Source organism: Cyprinodon tularosa, unplaced genomic scaffold, assembly GCF_016077235.1.
Source record: "Cyprinodon tularosa strain WSP-4 unplaced genomic scaffold, ASM1607723v1 ctg66, whole genome shotgun sequence".
NCBI lineage: Eukaryota > Metazoa > Chordata > Actinopteri > Cyprinodontiformes > Cyprinodontidae > Cyprinodon > Cyprinodon tularosa.
The window spans coordinates 1,294,492-1,314,167 of NW_024039407.1; the positions used below are offsets into that span (position 1 = coordinate 1,294,492).

At 35.4% G+C, this 19,676-nt stretch overlaps 1 protein-coding gene across 2 annotated transcripts in view; it reads left to right on the forward strand.

Moving 5' to 3' along the window:
- Positions 1 to 3,359: 3,359 nt before the first annotated feature.
- Positions 3,360 to 19,676, forward strand: part of LOC119799516 (natural resistance-associated macrophage protein 2-like) — a 30,322-nt gene continuing 14,005 nt past the window's right edge. The window contains exons 1-9 of one of the 2 annotated variants that reach the window (XM_038309454.1): positions 3,360 to 3,549; positions 7,677 to 7,766; positions 10,493 to 10,674; positions 10,763 to 10,885; positions 14,023 to 14,142; positions 16,925 to 17,031; positions 17,134 to 17,204; positions 17,302 to 17,369; positions 19,454 to 19,609. In XM_038309454.1, the coding sequence (XP_038165382.1) occupies positions 3,528 to 3,549; positions 7,677 to 7,766; positions 10,493 to 10,674; positions 10,763 to 10,885; positions 14,023 to 14,142; positions 16,925 to 17,031; positions 17,134 to 17,204; positions 17,302 to 17,369; positions 19,454 to 19,609 (939 nt within the window). In that variant the 5' untranslated portion in view covers positions 3,360 to 3,527. The remainder of the gene's footprint in view (positions 3,550 to 7,676; positions 7,767 to 10,492; positions 10,675 to 10,762; positions 10,886 to 14,022; positions 14,143 to 16,924; positions 17,032 to 17,133; positions 17,205 to 17,301; positions 17,370 to 19,453; positions 19,610 to 19,676) is intronic. The other variant, XM_038309453.1, reaches the window with a different exon arrangement.

Sequence of the window (19,676 nt, forward strand, 5' to 3'; positions counted from 1 at the left end):
TTTGATCATTATTTGCCAGAGTTATGAGAGGAAAATAAAAATATTTTAGCCACCTGGACTGAGCTGGGCTGAAGTGGCAGCAGCAAGAGGGAAACACTTCTGCATGCTGCCACTCTCTGGTGAATTCCAGTACTGCATATTTTACTCAGATCAGCTTAGAAGCTTAGATCAGGGGCTCTTGGGAATACATCAGGGGCTGTAGCCCAAGTAGCCACCCCCTACATCCGCCACTTTTGTGGACAATGCATGCTTGGTCTATATACGTAGATTTTCTTTTCTCCAGTCTTTTCTTTTGCACTGTGTGTTTTAAAAAGCAACTTTTTTAGAGTACAATTTATGTAGTATTATTAGGTTTATGTACATACTGCTATTAAATAAGGAAGTCTAGGTAAAACTGGCTTGTTGCCCAAAATTCAATTCAGTTTTCAATTCAGTTTATTTATATAGCGCCAAATTCACAACACATGTCATCTCAAGGCACTTTACAGTTCAATTCATTAAAACATTTAAATAGTATAAGGAAATCTAGGTAAAACGTACTTTTTTCCCAAAATGTATGTACTGTATTACGTTAAAAAAAGTGTTATTTTACTCCTAAAACTAGTTTTAACCAAAGCTTAAAAATACAGAGTAGAATTTACGGCAAATACTCTAATAGAGTTTACTGCACCAAAAAGTCACTTTTTTCAGTGCAGAGTCAATTGATTATAAAATGATTGTGTTTGTTACATGTTTGTTCTAAATAAGAGCAGTTGTCAGCATCATTTTTTCAGGTTTAAAAATTCCACCGCTTCCATAATATCGAATACTTTTTAGGATAATGGATGTAGCATTCAGGAAATAAAGCCTCAAATCAGTGAAAAAAGTGTAAATTTCTCTAAATGTTTGTACACTGGGTGGGTGTCAATCAATCAAGAATCTACTGAAATATTCTGATAAAAGTCAATGTCAATCTATTCACATAGCACAAATGAAAGCTGTGGCCTGAGGATGATGCAACAAAAGCTGTCAGTCTGAGTCTCAAAAATCAGTTCAGCCGTCACTGGTTGTGTTTCAAGTCTAAAACTTCAGAGTAAAAAAGAGATTTAGCCAAGATTCCTGTGTACATGATAAGATTATAAACTGCTATCCACATCCCAAAATTTTTTCTAAACTGTCATGTTATTGCATCACTTTCCAGCGAGTCATCAGAATTAGAAGCTTCATGTCATACCGTTTGCGAAAAACCAGGTCAGAGTTACAACCGAGGGAAGGATTAGGCGATGGAGAAACAAGGAGTTCATTCACAAGCCAGAATATTTGGTTTCTAAACCCCTTGGCAACACTGTAAATCTGATCTTAACCTTTCCAGAGTGGTGAGTGCTGTGTGGACGCTCACATGCATGGCTGTGGAATCCTGTGGAATTTGTCACCACCTAGTGGTTACTTTTGTTTTGGTCAATGACAGGTTAGGAAAAAAGCAGTTTTATTGAAAAATATCTTAGGTTTGTCAAGATTAATTGTCCGAAAGACAAACTTAAGAATATGATACTGCAAATATAGGGCAGTTTCAAAGCATCAGAAAAACTAAATAATACTAAATTGTCATTGAACAATATACTATGTAATGTGATGCTTTTTTGAATTACAGAGTTTATATTTATTTTTGTGCATAAAAAAATAACAACAGACTATTCACAATATTTCGGGGGAACATTTCCCCAAGAAAAACAACTGATTGGCTTGGTTGTTAGTGATGGTTGTCGTCTAACAGCTGCTGGGAGGATCGATCTGTGATAACGCTCCTCTGTGCATCTAGAATACAGCAGTCTGATGCATTTTTCAGCTAAAAGAAAATAAAAACATATTTTTCTATTACACCATAAACCAAAATAGGGGAAATATAAATGTACCTCATTGGATCACTTCATGTACTTCAGAAAATAATTTCCAGCATTGGTAAAAAAGTTTTTATCCTGGTATTCTTTTATCCGAATAAGCTGTCTGTTCTAGATTAAGACAAATTATCTAAAAATTAGGATTTATAATGGACCCGTAATAATTCAGTGATGAAGCCATTGAGGAAGCAAATCCAGCAGATTTCTCCTGTTATTGAATGGGAAATTAACCTGCAGATGAATCGAAAGTAGGGATAATAATAATTATAATTGTGAATATAAGAATTATAGATAAGGATTTAGACTTGACATTAGCAGTTATTATATTTTCTTCATTGGATTGTCAGTTAATTAGATAAAAAAAAGGACTCGTGGAATGTTGGTGCTGCTTGAAATGACAGCAAAATTTAGGACTTATTTTTTGAAAGGAGCAAATAAAAGATCTTATTTAAGTTATACCCCTTGAACTTCACAATATTCACCTTAAAATCACAACCTTTGTGTTTTTTTACTAGGATTTTAAGTGATAGACTGAACAGAGAAATGCATTGGTGATTATTTTTATATAAATGTAAAAAGCATTGCCTACATTTTTATCTAGCTACACCCAGAGCCAGTGTTAAATTAGTTAACTTATAAACTGCTTTTATAGCCATTTCAACCACCCTAAGTGCTTTATATTATAGCCAAATTCACCCAAAAGCACCCTGTCAGATATCAATGTGACAGGAGGAAGCTGGAATCCAAACCACAACTCTCAGATTGCTAGATAATGACTCTTTCCATTTAGAAACCCTTTATAAAATCACTCTTTCCTGCTTTAGCAGAACTTTTAACCCTTTTAAACCTGTTCAAAATCTCATTGTGATTGTCCTACTGGTAGACGAACCTCCAGCCTGGTCTTTTCCAGCCTCTAACTGGTTTTCTCCAAATATTGCCCTTAATTAATTTAGCTCATCCCTGTCCCTGCTGGACACAAGCATCCCTGCAGCATGATATTGCCACCACCTTGTTAAAACACAGCCCTGTATTTAGAGTGATGCTTACAAATGTTTTAAATATTTATGTCTAACTAAATTTTATTCCTACCCACAATAAAAAAAAAATTGGTCTATCATATAAAATCCCATAGCATGATTCTGCCAACACCTTGTCTAATGGAGAGGTTCTTTTTTTTTTTTTGGTCTCATCTGATTTTAAGTTTTTTTTTGTTCTCTGTTATTTAATAAAGTGAAATAAAAAGTTTTAAAAAATAAAAGTAAAACACTGAATACTTGTTCACTGTGCCTGCTGATGACTCATTAAATGCCTGGCATCATAAAAATGTCTTAGTTGATATTTTTTATTTCTCTCTTCATGTGAAGAACCAGTCGGTTAACTGTCTCACCCGCTGATGAAGGATCTGTCCAGGAAAACTGGGTTACAACAGGAGAAACTGGGTCAGAAAGGCTGAGCCTCCCTATTTACCTTTGTTCTCAGACAGTTTCCTCCTCCTTCACCAGTTGTGTCATTTCCTCACCTGTTCATCCACCTGCGCTGCGCAAACTCTCACACAACCGGGAAGTTTGGAGGAAGAATATCGTGCTTTTCAGCAGGTTAAACTCTGTGGTTCTGCTGATGGCAGCTTTCTAACTAATCCAACAGAGCAACATGTTCTCCTTTCTGCGCTCAGGTGAGTTTTTATTAAACAACTCAGCGATCAAACGGACCGACCTTTCTTTATGTAGGTTACGGGATATCTCTGAGCCGCCTTCCTGTCATTGCCTTATTGTTAGGAATGTTTAACAGGAATAGATGGGGTGACGAAGTTCACACTGCTTTCCTCTATAAATGTCTCCAGATTGCTTCTGCTTTGCTGTCCGGTGCAGAAAATGAGTTTCGATGGTTCCATTAAGCGACAGCAAACAAAACGAGGCGTGGATCATAAACAGCCCCATTACAGCCTCATTGTAACACAGTTATACAGGGGTAAATGAAAAGTTTGTACTAAATTGATTTAAACTTTGATTCACAGCGATTATATGCTTTTAGCAGCAGTAAGCAAAACTTTTATTTCGGGGCATCCAAAAGGGGCAAACCATTCTATCTATCTATCTATCTATCTATCTATCTATCTATCTATCTATCTATCTATCTATCTATCTATCTATCTATCTATCTATCTATCTATCTATCTATCTATCTATCTATCTATCTATCTATCTATCTATCTATCTATCTATCTATCTATCTATCTATCTATCTATCTATCTATCTATCTATCTATCTATCTATCTATCTATCTATCTATCTATCTATTATTATCTACTGTTGCTTTGAAGGAAATGTGTAGAATCAGTTCCTTGATGTATAAATATAGATTCTCCTGCTTCCTTTTTTAAAATTATCTTCCTTTTCTTGCCCCATCATCATTTTTCTGCCATTTTCTTTTCTGTTTTTCTTTATAGACGATACCCCTTCTTTTTTATTCACTTATATGTATTGATAGGTTATTCCTCTAGTTTGTCTCATTTAGAACCAGGGCTGGAAAGTAACTAATTACATTTACTAGAGTAATTGTAACTAAGTACAGAGTCTCTGTACTTTTTTTTAAGTTGTAACCAAAGCAGAACTTTTACTTTTGGTTAAGTAGATTTTAGATGTGTGAAAAGTGAAAATGAATAAAACTAAGTGAAACTATATATATACAAAAAGAAAAACTCAAAATGGAAGCAGTGACAGTGATCCACTAACATGGAGGCCCATCATTCAGCCTCTGAGCCACTAGCAAAAATATGTTGTGTTCTTATAGTTATTATTCAGTCTAGACTTAGTTTGCATAAGTACAGTATACTGTCTACATTTAAAAACCCAAAATACAGCCAATGAAAGGAAGTGGAGCTAATTAAAAATACTTTTTCACTTCGAAAAAACATTTTTATTTTCTTTGACTGTGCAAGATTTGCTTTGTATTTATTTTTCTCCAAAATTACAGCAAAACATAAAAAGTACCACCATTAAAGAGATTCATATTTATTTACTACACATAGGATTCAGTGGGTGGATGGCATCTGGTATATGCCTCAGATTAGGACTTTTTAGAAATGCTTCATAATATTTAAACCGAAGATTTTAATAATATCAGTTTTATCTGGTGAATGACATTAAACTTCATATTGACTTAAGCTGAAATAGGTTCTTAGATTTTGGTTCTGTTATATAAAAGGATTAGATCTGAGCGACAGTGGATCTATTTTAAAAAGGATGTGTTGAAGATCAGAACTACCAGGTTCTGAACAGGAGGAGGAAAGCAGCAGACGATGCAGTGGGTTTGATGTGACGGAGAAAGATGCTGAGAGGAGAAAATGTTAAAACCATATAGAGACAGCAACTGACAACAAAACACAGGAAATATAAACAACTTCCTGTTAAAAGACACACAACAGAATTATAATGTTTAAAAAGTGACTTGAGATAACTGGTGTGAATTAGTGCTATGGAAATACACTGGTTGAAACGTTTAATTCCTGTGCTGAACTTTCTTTTATAAAGGTGCTTCTTTAATTGTAAATAGGTTCAGATCAATATCACATCTTTTCCTTCATGCGATAAACAAGAGGGATTTTATTCTACACACAAAAAGTAACAAAATAATTTTTACTTGAAGAAAAAATTAATTAAGCCTTTTGTCTTTTATTAGAGTGACATCTTACACCGGTAATCTTACTTTTATTTAAATAATGTTTGAGCACTCTTTCTACGGCCACAGTGTAGTTTGCCACTATCAGTTTGTGAATGTGTGAATGACTGCATGCAGTAGAAAGTACTTTATGTCAGCCCCTGTAATGGAAAAGCACAAATACAGGCCATTAACCTCTACATAACATCTGTACTTGAGTGATCTAATGCTGTGACATGTCAATACAGAAGTATTTTAAAGTATATTTTCTGAGATACAAGAATGCAATGGATGCAAGAACTTTAGAACTGGGCTGATGTGCTCTACTCCCCTAGCTTTGGTGAGGATGCAGGCTGCAGCTGTTTGATCCACTTTATGGCCAGGCCTGTGAAGACACTTTTGCAGTAATAAGTACTGCCAAAGATGACCTTGCAAATTTGTTTTTGAAGTTCTGCTGAGATATTATTCCTTTAATCCTGGAGATGTTCTTTCACCTGACTTTATCAGCCTCTGAAGGTTCAGGTCTGAGTCCATCACTACACCAAGAAGGACTGATTTTTAGGGTTACCACTGTAACAACTAAAACTTTTCATCGCTCCTTTGGTCAGGAAATGATTACCTCAGTTTTCTTTTTATTCAGCCAGAAGCAAAATTATTGGGTGTTTGTTGATTTCTTTTCCACAGCGCTTTAGTGGGTGCATAGTCATCTGGTTACATCATGTAGTAGAGCTGTGTGTCATCTGCATAGTTAGAGTTTGTTATCTCGCTGGTTATACTCTGAGCTCAGGAACACATGCAGATATTGTATAGCAAGGGACCCAAGAAGGAACATTGAGGAACGGCGCATGGGGATTTTTGTTGTCTTTGAGGTTTGGTTTATTTAACTGAATTTGAGGCATCATCAGGTTTCTGTAGAGCATGATGGCCCTATCAGTATTTTATTCAAAAAACGCCTACATCACTAATTTATCTGTTGTTCCACATTTCCACTGTGACTTGGTGCCAGAAGCTTTAGAGCCCAGAGAAGTCAGTCGGGGACAGAAGTTTTCAACACTCCAAGCAGTTCATGTTCTATTCTTTGATTAAAGAACTCCCCTGTCCAGTTCAAACCCTTTTAAACACTGAAAATACTTCAAATTCCTCAAACTGTTTCTCAATAGTCTGCATCGTAGAAGGAATCAGCAATCCTGTACTGCACTTCTTCTGGAAACATTTTTTTTATGTTTGTCTCAGTTTCCCTGGAAAAGTTTGAGCAATGGAAGTGAGACCCAGACATATTAATGTGGCTTCCATGAAACAGTGGACCACATCATTACACCCTGACATAGTCTTCTTCTTAAAAAGGCATAACTCTGTGTCCCCCAAATCTTTCAATGGAAGGTTTCTTAAGCTCTCTGAGTCTCTGAGTCACTTCTTTCAGATTTGTTGTCCTGAGGAAACCAGAGCAATAGTGTGCAACAAATCCTTTGGTTTACATCAGCAAACATTTAACTTACCTTACCTGTTTTACTTCTTTTTTATGTTTTTGGCTCAAATCATTACTTTATTCTGCACCACTTTAGACATATCTTTGACCTTCAATACTTCTGCTTCTCTAAATATGTTAATCAAATAAACAAAAAATGTCCAAATTCTTAAAGTATAATAAAATAAAGTCTGTATCCATTTTGGACACTCAAATACAGAGAATCAAATAGAGCAAAACAATCACAAGAAAGTATATAATATTGTTAATTTCTTCAGTAATTAATTTATTTACCACATTAAGCTTTCTATGTAGACCTTTCACTTTAACAGTACAAGAAATGTGATCTGTAGCAAAACCTTATAATAAATAGTGTTTAATAAAATTGAATTATTATTAGCCATGTCGATAGCACCAACCTTATCAAACCATGATGCCCATAATATTAAAAAATCTATTGGTGGCTCTTAGAAAAAACGTGGAATGGGTGATAAATGCCAGTTGTGGAAATCTTTGCCCAGAGAACATTCTGGAGGGATAATCCAGCTCTTTTCTGCCTGTCTAAACAGATCAAGTGTTTCTCATGGCTCCTTGTTTGTTTTGGGTTCTGTTTTCTGTGTGCAGTGATTTTTATTAATAGGTTTTAAATCCTGTTTAATTACCTGTTTGCTTCCAGTCAGAAACCCCCCGCCCGAGAACATCCACATATCCTCTCTACCTCCCAGTATTCCCCTGGATCAGGAAACGAAACTATCAGGTCAACAAGGTGAGGACTGCTCTTTTAAAGGACCCAAATCTTGGATTTATTTTAAAGTCAGTCATGTCAACAAGGTGACACCTTCAGATCCTACTTAGGTCTAAAAAGTGTTTCTTTTTTTCTCTAAACCAAAAAAAGTTGTTCATATTTCTGCTCCTATTCCAGAGTTGTGAACTCTCTTTCATTTGACGAGAAATCATGTAGCATCTTTCCAAGGCCATAAAGAAAAAAGATCTGCTTTTTATTAATATATCTTATTTCTTTAATCATTGTTGGCTATTTGGCTGCTAGATTAGTTGATTTTGAAGCAAGGCCTTGGATAATTTTAGTGTTAGTACCAATGGCGGCCGGCCCATAGGGGGCGCTGGGGCACCGCCCTCCCTGATAAAAAGAGAGAAACGTAAAATATATTTTTAGAAATTAACTCATAAATGTCAGTTTTACTCTCTAGAGTGTTTACATATAAGCAAAACAAATTATATAAACTACATTTCCCTACCTACTGTCATTCATTTGTGGATTTCCACAGACAGACTCCTACCGTCTCTGTTCTGGGGGCGCTGATCAGACTGACCCACATTTGCAGAGAATCTGACAATCATGTACTATTGCTAGGTGAATTTAATGGCCAATCAGCGTCTCAGAACTTTATGGTATTGGGGCGCTGAAAATACTGCGCTTTAACAGGCTTCTGAACCCAAGCGCAGGTGCAGACAATTAGAGGGAAGATGGCGAATGTAACGAACGAGATGCAGCTTCCACCAAATTCGGTGAGATCCTTATTTATCTACCCGTTTGCCAGAAGAACATCCCTGTTGTAGGATATGAAAATTTCATGTCATGGTTATTGTGACTGTGACGAATCCACATCCTCTAACTTTGCGCGCCACACACACATTCCTGTTATACTGTGTTTGTGAGGACTAATACACTCGCGCTGAGCCCTACAGTAGCGGTCCATTAACTTAAAACACACAAGCTGTCCTGGTTACCTACTGGCATATTGAGGGTGCACACTTAATATTTCAGTGGGGTTAGCCGTGTGTGTGTGTGTGGGGGTGTGGGGGTGTACGCGTTTATGCTATGGGGAGTTCTCATCTTCAGTCTGGCTGCGTCTGCTGGTTTCAAACCCAGTTTGGTGTAATTGAATAAGTCAATGAATCTGTGTAAAATAATTAAGTTGTAAAAATTATTTGTTTTTGGATATCAATTATTTGTGGAGGTGATATATGGACAAAACTGATTTATGAGAAGAAATCAGAAATAAGAGAGCCTGAGGGGAGGGGCTTAAACTATTTAATGAGGGCTGTGGGAAGAAAAGCGGCAATTTTTGTTTTCTGTTTCTTTGTTACATTGCTGGTAACTGGAGGGAGGCTGAGGCCCAGAGGATCTTGTACATGTTTAGTTTCTTTTGCACCCTGTTTTTAGTTTTTGAGCACAATAAATCACCAACACCAGTAACCAGGGGCGGATTTAGGAAATTTGGGGCCCTAGGCAAAGACAGGCACGGGGCCCCCTGAGAAGAAAACCCATAAAACAGACCCATTCTGCAGATAGAGAAATGTTAATAGAATAGACATCCATTATTTGTTCTAGGTTTTGTCCCTCTCTTCTTGTCCCTTTTTCCTCTCTATTTATCAGTGTTCTGATGGCATTTTAGCCAAAGGATTTTTATCAAAAACATAATTAATGTGCACAAATAAGGATTAGTTGTATTAACCATACATGGAAACAGAGTTTTATGGGGCCCCCAGGAACTTTGGGCCCTAGGCAACTGCCTAGTATTGCCTAATGGTAAATCCCCCCTTGCCGGTAACCCGACTGAGCCTGGATTCTTGGAGGCCAAAGAACCCCGTCACAGTGACCCAAATCATCACTGTTACTGTTATTATATAGTAAATTAAATCATTACTGTTAAATTGTATGTATTGTCCAATTGTTTATTTGAATTCTTATTCCGGATTAGTTAGAGACATACACTAGGCTATATCAGCCCCACCAAAAATATTTTTCACCAGCCGCCACTGGTTAGTACTACAGTACATTCGGATGATCATCACAAATGAATGCATAATTGACTATAACTGCAAAAACTAAAGAAAAAGCATGCATCATTTTCAAGTTGTTGGAAAATAAAACTTGGAGCTGCTTTCCTCCCATGTGCTTACCACAATGTAGAGCTACAATTATAGCAACAAGCCTTTTGTTTGCACATCTAGAGGATGGATTGTTTGCCTGTTCTTCTCAGGCTCAGTGGGATCTGATGGGGATCTAAACTATTCTCTACCTGGAAGTCCACCCAATGAAAAGTCATTTGCAGGTTTATGCTCTTTATATAGGTTACTTATTGTCCCTTCTAGTCTGTGACGATAAGGATTAAAAGCACCTCCACAGCATAATGCTGGTTTGTTCAGGGTAATATGTAGTATTTGTAGCAGGCAGGCATGTGGAGTTTAGCACTTAAAGCAGTCCTGTTCACAGATTCCTCAATCTGAATTGTGGATCAATACAGCTAAGTTGGGTGTTCATGTATTGGCAGCACATATATATATGTATGTATAATTGTTTGCATGCATGCATGCATGCAGGCAGGCAAGCAGGCAGGCAGGCAGGTAGATAGGTAGGTCGGTATGTACCGGTAGGGGTTTTTAGCACTTAACCAACCTCTAACATTTGTATTAACTGCCTATGTTCTCCTGGACACTTTTTATGCTGATATGTTTTGTGTTCTTTAGATGCACCTTATGATGTTTCAGCAGAGGACTCTGTGCAAAACCAGGAAAAAGCAGTAATCCAGACCACACACACTCACAGGGGGTTGTATGCACCTTCAGTATTCCTCCAGAACCATAGTAATGAACCACCTCCATCTACATACTTCGAACAGAGGGTCCCCATTACTGTGGAGGACAATGAGGTAATCTGAACCTGTACAACTTAGATTTGCTTATTCAATTTCAAACTGGTGTTGCTCGCTCTACAGCTTGTATTTCTGCTTGTTATAGAGGTTGTTTAGTCTGCGTAAACTCTGGGCTTTCACTGGACCTGGGTTTCTGATGAGTATCGCCTACCTGGACCCAGGAAACATCGAATCTGACCTCCAGTCAGGAGCTAAAGCTGGATTTAAGGTAACAGACATTCAGAGGTGGGTGGAGTACCCAAATAATGCACTCTTACCCCACTGTCATCATACTGCTCAACCGTTGAAAAAAACTCTAAATCAAGTCACAGACTGCATCACACTGATAACACCAAACCAAAATACTGCATATTTGCACCATATATGTTTGTCTTGAAATGCTCTGAACTTCAATATAAATGCATTTTGCAACATGTTTTGGTCCCACACTGTTTACATTTGATCAGTGCTGCAGTTTAAGGAATGAAAATATTCGTTTCACTGCTAAGCTGCTGCTCATTTACTGTCTGAAAGGTTTACAAAACAAAATTTCGTTTTGTATACACTCTATACAAAATCACAATAACAGTTGTCTAAGTCTACTTAAGTAGGAGTAGCATTACTTTAACATCTTCTTGGTCAAGTAAAATTAGAAAGTAGCCATCCAAGAAATTACTCAACTAAGGGTTAAAAAAGTCTGAGGCAAAATGGCTACTCAAGTACTGAATAATTGCTGGCTCATGACATCTGATTAATTTTTTGAAATTATGTAAACATTATGGTGTTTAAAAGTATAAAATCAAATATAAATTAGAAACAGAAAACGGTGAATAATTTAAATATAACTATTTTTTGCAGAAGAAACACTTTTTCACATGGAATTTCTTAATATAAACTTTTCAAACCAATATTTACAGTAAGTAAAGCATATATGTTAGAAAAGAATAAAGATTAAATCTACTGTTTAATTAATTTAAACCTGATCTCCTGATAGCTATTCATGAAACAACAAAAATTCAAATGTCTTGCAGCAGGGTTATGAAGTAAATTATTTTCTAAATTCAGTTTGTGTTAAAAAAAAAATATATATATATTTTTGTCTTTGTCCCACTTCTGTCTAAATGTAAAGTAGAACTTTTTTCATTAGGCCACAGTGTTGAATTATGGCTCTTTTCTTTAGATATCAGAATTTTATCAGCACCTGCTTAAAAAAAAGTTAGGTGTGTAGGGGAGGCGAACCATTAGCAGAAGCTATAGCCGTTACATTACATTAAAGCTACAGTGTGTAATAATTACAGGGATATACAGTCAGAAATGTAATATATTATACATAACTATGTTATTTATCATCATCTACGAGCTCAGCCTCTTAACCTTAATATTTGCGTTGCCTTAGAATTCGTTATTTATAATTACATAGGAGCGGGTCTTGCAGCCATGGAGGCAGACATCTTTGCGCTACGGCAGCCCAGAGCCAACAAACTAGCGATTGCGAGATCGCCAAAACGTCACAACGATGTAGAAAAAATAACGGGTATATTTATTATCTTAAGTCTACATAAAATCTATACCCTACACAGACTAATGAAATACTATCTGTAAAATTATCTATGTAAACAAACCTCATCACTTGAGAAGGTAGGTGATGCGGACGCAGTGGAAGACATTTTGTCCCGTAACGCTCGCGGTACTGTTGGGGGGGAGAAGCGGTGGGGGGGAGATGTTCATGTTGCTGCATTCTGCAGTGTGACTGCTAGATGTCGCTAAAATTACACACTGTAGCTTTAAAATGTAATGTAATGTAATGTACCTTGGAACATTCACTAATACTAATTGGAAAGGGGCTTAAAAAAACTCTATGTCAGAGTAAACAACACAGTCAAAAGTATATTTCAAGGGAAAAACAAAAAATGTTGAGAAAAAAGCTATTTCTTTCATTGATTAAAGTCAAAATATATAGAATAAAGTGGAAATAAAGTTTGAAGAAAGGTGTCATCCTGAAACTGCGGAGTCATTTTCAGTTAGTCTTTATAAGCCAAAAGAGAAAGATGCACTAATGTATGAAATATATTATTCTGTAGAACATTTATGTCATTAACACAAGGCAAGGCTTTCACAGGGATTTACATCAGTGTCATTTGGATGGTTTGTAAATGTTTTGAGGTTTTTTCTCATCAACTTTGACTATTTTCTACCCATGTCAATCTTTCTCATTATTTGGTATTTTTTGTAATTATTTACTTGTTTTTCCACTTTTCTTATCATTTTCACTTTTCTTTTGTGTGTCACATCATTTCCATTATTTTTTCTTCCCAAAATGACCGTCATGCTCATTTTTAAATGAAGCAGAATCATATTTGAATGATGCAGAAACAGAGGAAATATGTGGAAAAAAATTTAACAAAATATTTGTAGATTAAAGCTGCAAGATCTTTTTTTTTCAGAGTTAATTTATTCCAAGATACAGATTGTAAAAATATATAGAATAAAATAAGTTTAAATCCACACATTTTTTGAAAACATGTCTCATATTCTCAGAACTTTGCACATAATAAAAAAATTAAAATTTACAAAAACAAGAATTTCTACAATATTAATTCTTCTTAGAGAACTGTTTAGTTTTATAATGCTGCATGCAAACCATAAAATGGCAAAACATATGAATATATATCTGAAGAGTCAGGAGCTCAGTGTAAAACCCTATTATGGAATGAAAAGAATGAATGGAAATCGCAAACCAGTACAGAAATGTCTTACTAGAATGTATTTTTTTAACCTTTTTTTTCCAACTTGCAGAGCCAGAACACACAAAAACACTATATCTTACAAACTGTTTGGTATATTTTATTTTTCCCACAAAAAACATGACATTCCACCAACACAAAGGTCGAAGACATACAAAAAAGCTTAAATTTACGGCAGGTTGCACCTGTGGCTGTTAGCAGATTGCTAACTGAAAAACTTAGAGACAAAGTTTTACCCAGTTTGCTCTAAGAACTTTGAATGACCATGTTCCTTGTCACTCATACAAAATGGGCATCAAATATGTGTGTATTGTTTTGATCAAAGTGTATTTTAGTACTAAATGTCAAGAGGAGAGAAGAAGCTTATTTTATAGTACAGCAGAAGAGGTTTCATGGATTGGTGCATAAATTAAATGTCATCATATTTCTTGAAATACCAGTTTTTGATGAAAACCACTGAGAACAACTGTAATAAGAAGAAGGGATATCAAAAATAATGATATTAAATTTAAGAGTACAGGCTAAACTATATATTTTTTAATGTTATATGGTTTGATTGTTAGTTGTAGTTTGTGTTATGTAATGGGACTAACAGATGCTTTCTCTGCTTTAATCCCATCAGCTCCTCTGGGTGCTGCTGTTGGCCACCATCATCGGCCTGCTGCTGCAGCGGCTGGCGGCTCGGCTGGGCGTGGTAACTGGGATGCACCTGGCTGAAGTCTGCCACCGCCAGTACCCCACTGTGAGACATAACCATACATCCTTAGCATTAACCTATTCCATACCTTTTATCTGGGCTGTGCCTCAGACACAAAACAAATCTGCAGCGTTTTTTTGAGGAGCTCAGAAATCTGACAGAGAGGTTTCAAAGAGGTTTTCCTACTTTACCAGGCGCACTGACAGAGTCACTGTAATCCTTGGATTAAAGTTGAAGCCCATGACAGCTGAAGCATATAACAAGGAGGGTAACTGAATGCATTTATCCAGCAGGAGACATTTCTTATTCAGCTTTAAATATTTTTTTCCACATGCATCTAAGGAGAAGATCCAACTATTTACACATATGAGCTACCATCTATAACTGGTCAACCGATGCTTAACGAGGGTCTGTAAAAGTGTATAAAACCCTTATTAAGAACTTGCTCTAATTTTGTTCCATAAGGTTAAACCTGAAAAACAATGTAAACTTGATTGATACTCTAAACATGAACTCTTAAAAATTTACCCATCACTTTATCTTGAAATGAGCTCAAATATTTAGATCATTAAGTCATGAACCAATTAACATATTAATATTGTTGTCATAGAGCCTTTAGCAGATTGCAGTTTGAACGAGAAACCTTTTAATGTTAATGTTTATATACAGAAAAAAGATAATGTTAAAATTAGTGGGAACGTGTAGAGCATTCATTTGCCAGTTAGCCTTTGATTTAGATTTTAGATTTAGATTTTACACAAAATTTTAAATGTTTGTGCACGTTTAGTTTTGATTAAGGAAAATTAATTAGACAAAATAACAAAAACATGCATTACAGAAAGCCTTGGGCACTACCTCAAGTGTTTGGGAATAAAAATGCTCCGACTCGTACAGTGGTGTAAAATTATTTACGGACGTTTTAAAGAATGTTTTTGATATAATCACATATTTTAGGTAAAATTAGACAAATAATAAGGTCAAATCAAACTCAGACGAACAGCAGCAATGATAATTTTATGCATATGTTTTTGTTCTGATTGATTGTTAATACCTGGAAAAAGTACCTGAAAAAAAGTTTAATCATCTGTTGAACTTCAAATTTTTTCACATTACAGCTTCTTATTTTTATGTAATTTATCAGCATTTAGAGGAACAGCCAAACACTACGGTGTACATAATTGTGAAGCAGAAGGAAACAGCTGGTTTTCAAGTTTTCTGATGTTAAAATCTAAAGAGTGAGTCATGCATTTTTCTTCCTTCTGATCAGTGGTTTGCAAAAACCTTTCATGCAGATAAGTCTAAAGCCCCGCTCTGAGCCAATTTCCAGCCCCTGAACTAATTTGTGCTGCTTCTTAATATAATTCAGGAGTCTTATAAAATTTGTCAGCCAGGGCAACTGGTTGGCATGTAACAAATAGCGTCTTTGAATGGAAAATTTTTTAGGTAAGAAAAGACTTTGTCTTTAGTGAACCAAAGTTTTTGAATTAGATTTTATTTCATATTAAATATATCAAGCCTTTCCAGGAAAAGAATGAGCCAAATCCAGTTTTTATTTCCTGGAAATAGACATTTTTCTAATATTGTTTAACACTGCAAAACTTTTTTATGCAAACGGCCAAACCCCTCTTTAGGTTTTGGCTCTACAATGATTAACACACCATTCTCCAAAAAAAACTAAACACGTTAAGTATATTCTTAAGTTTATTTTTCTCAACTATAGCTGTATATAATCTGTAAATATTTTATATGCTATTATCTGTCATTTTTTTACTCTGTATTATAACCCCACTTACATATATATATATATATATATATATATATATATATATATATATATATATATATATATATATATATATATATATATATATATATATATATATATATATATATATATATATATATGTATATGTATATATATATATATATATATATATGTATATATATATATATATATATATATATATATAAAATCCATATCCTAACTATCCTGTTTAATGAAACTTAGGCGGAAGTTCAACTGAATAAATGGATAATTCGCCTTCATTTCCCCTACGACACAGCCAATCAGCATTGAACCATGCCTCTATGAAAGCCAATCACAATCCAAATTTCATCTTAAAAGGCTTCCGATCCGCAACTCGTCTGCTACTTAGTGTGCAGGTGGTGGTTGAGCCGTGTGATTTCATTCAGATGACCCCGTTTCAACCCACCTCCATCCCCTCCTCCACCATTTCGCTGAAGGAGTTTTTCAGATTGAAATCTGTATATACCTTTTATATTTCTTTGTTTTCTGACTTCTTACAATTACTCTCTGTTTATATATACCGTTTATAATCAATACATATATAGTCTCTGTGCACATGTAAATAAATATTTATATTCTTATAGCACTTCTGGATAGATGCAAACTACATTTCGTTGATTTGTACTTGTGACTTGAATTCTACTCTATTCTATTCTCAAAAGTTTGGAAACCACTGCTTTAGTAATGTGTGTCCATCATTTGATCATCTAGAGGCTGGCTTGTTTCCCATGCTTCTTTGGTAAATGAATTGATAGATGGCAGCAACTATAAACATTTATTTCTAAAGTCTTGCAACAAATTCTGATCTGGAATTAGTTCTGGACTTCATGAATATGCTCTGATCTAAACTATTTCTTTGCATCCCAGGATATGTTTTATATTTAGGACATTGTTCAGCTTTTTGGCAAGGGCCTCTCGAGTGATTTATTGGAACCGTAGAATATTTTTAATTCATTATCAAAAGGTTCTGTTTTTATGATTAAACTCACTCCCATGTGGGTTTTTTTCTTCTGCATGAAGGTACCTAGAATCATCCTGTGGTTGATGGTGGAGCTGGCGATCATCGGCTCAGACATGCAGGAAGTCATCGGCTGTGCCATCGCTTTCAGCCTCCTGTCCTCTAACAGGTGTGGTATACAGACACAAAGGATTGGGTGGATGGCTGCTAATAATTACGATCAGAGCTACTTTCGTTGTCAACATTTCTGCCGTGTGTGCTTTAATGACAGGATCCCGCTCTGGGCCGGTGTGCTCATCACCATTGTCGACACTTTTGTCTTCCTCTTCCTTGATAAGTACAGTAAGTCATATTACTGGTAAAGCTGTAATCACATTATTCATAAACACTTTATATATTAATAAAGGAAGAGTTAATTGGTTTGTGTGTTTTTCTGCAGGCTTAAGAAGACTGGAAGCCTTCTTTGGTTTTCTTATTACTATTATGGCCATAACCTTTGGATATGAGGTACTGATGTTAGTTTGCTCTTTTGTCTTCACTTTATTGGCCAATCAGATCTATGGAATAAATATAGAAACAAAAGAAACAGCTCAGGATTTCTGTAAATGCTCAGTGTGTGTAAATTGACATTCTACCTCAGATAATCTGATGTCACATAAAGCCTCTGCATGTTATTTTCATGAATCCAGGTTTATTTATGTCCACTAACCTTTTCTGTTGTCTTCGTGCTTTTTATCCCCACAGGTAGTTCCATCGACAATACACTCACAAAAATATTTCAGCCAAATTTTAAGATGCATCTAATTTTATTACATAGCAAATTCCCACTTTTTGGGGATAATTTTATCACAAACTTAATAAATAAAGTTATATATTATTTATTTAAAATACATAATTTTCAGTTTTATGTAGAATTAATCCAATTTATACATATATATATATATATATATATATATATATATATATATATATATATATATATATATATATATATATATATATATATATATATATAAAATCAAATATACTGACTCAAAATTGATACTAATGAGTTTATTTATTTCAAATGCATAAAGTTTATTGTTTAAATTGCATACTATTCAGGGATACCTTTATGCATTTCAAACAACTACATTTATTTAACATTTAAGTAAAATTCAGTAATTAGTATTAATTTTATACTTTATTAATACTAAACACATAAGCCCGATGATTGTGCATTTTAAATAAAAGGTATGTAGTCTTTCTCTATTACAGCCACTCTTCTTATCACATGCCCAAAACATCTATCCCACATCTCTCTAACTTTGCCAGTAAGGCACTAAACTAGAGTTATCCCCCTAAAAAAATTTTTAATCTTGTCTAATTTGATCGATCCCATCTTTGTATTGGCATGCAAAAAATATTTACAAACTAATCAGGTGACTTTCTTCTGCAGTCAGTTGCTAGTTTTTTTGCCTTTTTATTTATATTTTTTTGCATATATGCAATGATGTCATCTGCATATATTTGAGATGTTGCTTAGTTCTTTTCTGCAGTCTTGGAGCTAAATGTGAAAGTGACTGTCACCTCCATATGGTCTTCTCAAGAAAAGAGAAATAATAATTGACTTTATTTATCTAACACTGGAGAAATTCAACTCATTGTTCCATCCCCTTGGGGAACAGTGGGCTGCCATTGTGCGGTGCCCGGGGAGCAGTGTGGGATTAAGGGTCTTGCTCAGGAACCCAGAGTGCAGGCTATCGGGTTCTAACTGGGTACTTGCACCCTTCCCAGAGCACAAGCACATGTTCTATTTTTTTATTCTACATTGGATTTTTGTGATGTGGTTTTTATAATCTAATTTCAAATTTCCATTGAGGGTTTGTGTCATTAACTAACTGAAGAACATTTGTACTTTGGCTGATTTTGAGACATCAGGAGACATTGCATTATAGAGATGTTTTTGTCAGCACAGAACACAGATGATCTCATGTGTTATTATGTTATATATAGGCTTAGATCTTCTTGGATCTAAAGCTGAGCCGTGTGTACGGAATCCTCCGCTCACATGAAATAAGTTATCAGGTCTTATGAAAAAAGCTGTTAGGGCACAGATTTCAAATAAAAATTTTGCAGGTCTCATTAAAAAAAAGAAACCATCAGTTCTCAGGTGTTTGGAACAGAGCAGATTTTTTAGTTTAACAAAGCTACAACTAAGCTGCTCAGGTTGGTCAAGATTTCACTGTATTTAAAAAACCTTCAGAGATCATACCTTTCCTTTTATAAGTTTATTCCTAAGTCTGATGACTTATTTCCTGAAACCTGAGGATGTCCTTAAATGTACGCCATACTTTTGTCTCTCTGTTGTTTGTATTATAAAGTTTCACCACAGAGTTTCCTAAATGCACTATTAACTTTCTGTCACTGAAATATGAGTTAGATCTGAGTAAATTCAGTTTGGCTCTTGTAGTAAACTCCAGCAACATGCCTCGTCCTTCTGACCCTCTCTGCCTGTCGTTGTCTGGTTGCACCCTGTATTCATGCTTTAAATGTGGATATAAATATTTTTGAGTAGTTCTAAAGTCAATGGCCTTACTTTTCTGCTGCAGTATGTGACGGTGGCTCCTGACCAAGGACAGCTGCTGAAGGGGATGTTTGTGCCGTACTGCGAGGGCTGTGGACCCGTTCAGCTTACTCAGGCTGTCGGCATTGTGGGTGCCGTCATCATGCCTCACAACATTTACCTCCACTCTGCTCTTGTCAAGGTCAGACAGCACCTGAAGTCAGTCTATCATCAGCCCCATAAAACCTAATCACTGAGTGACCAAATGT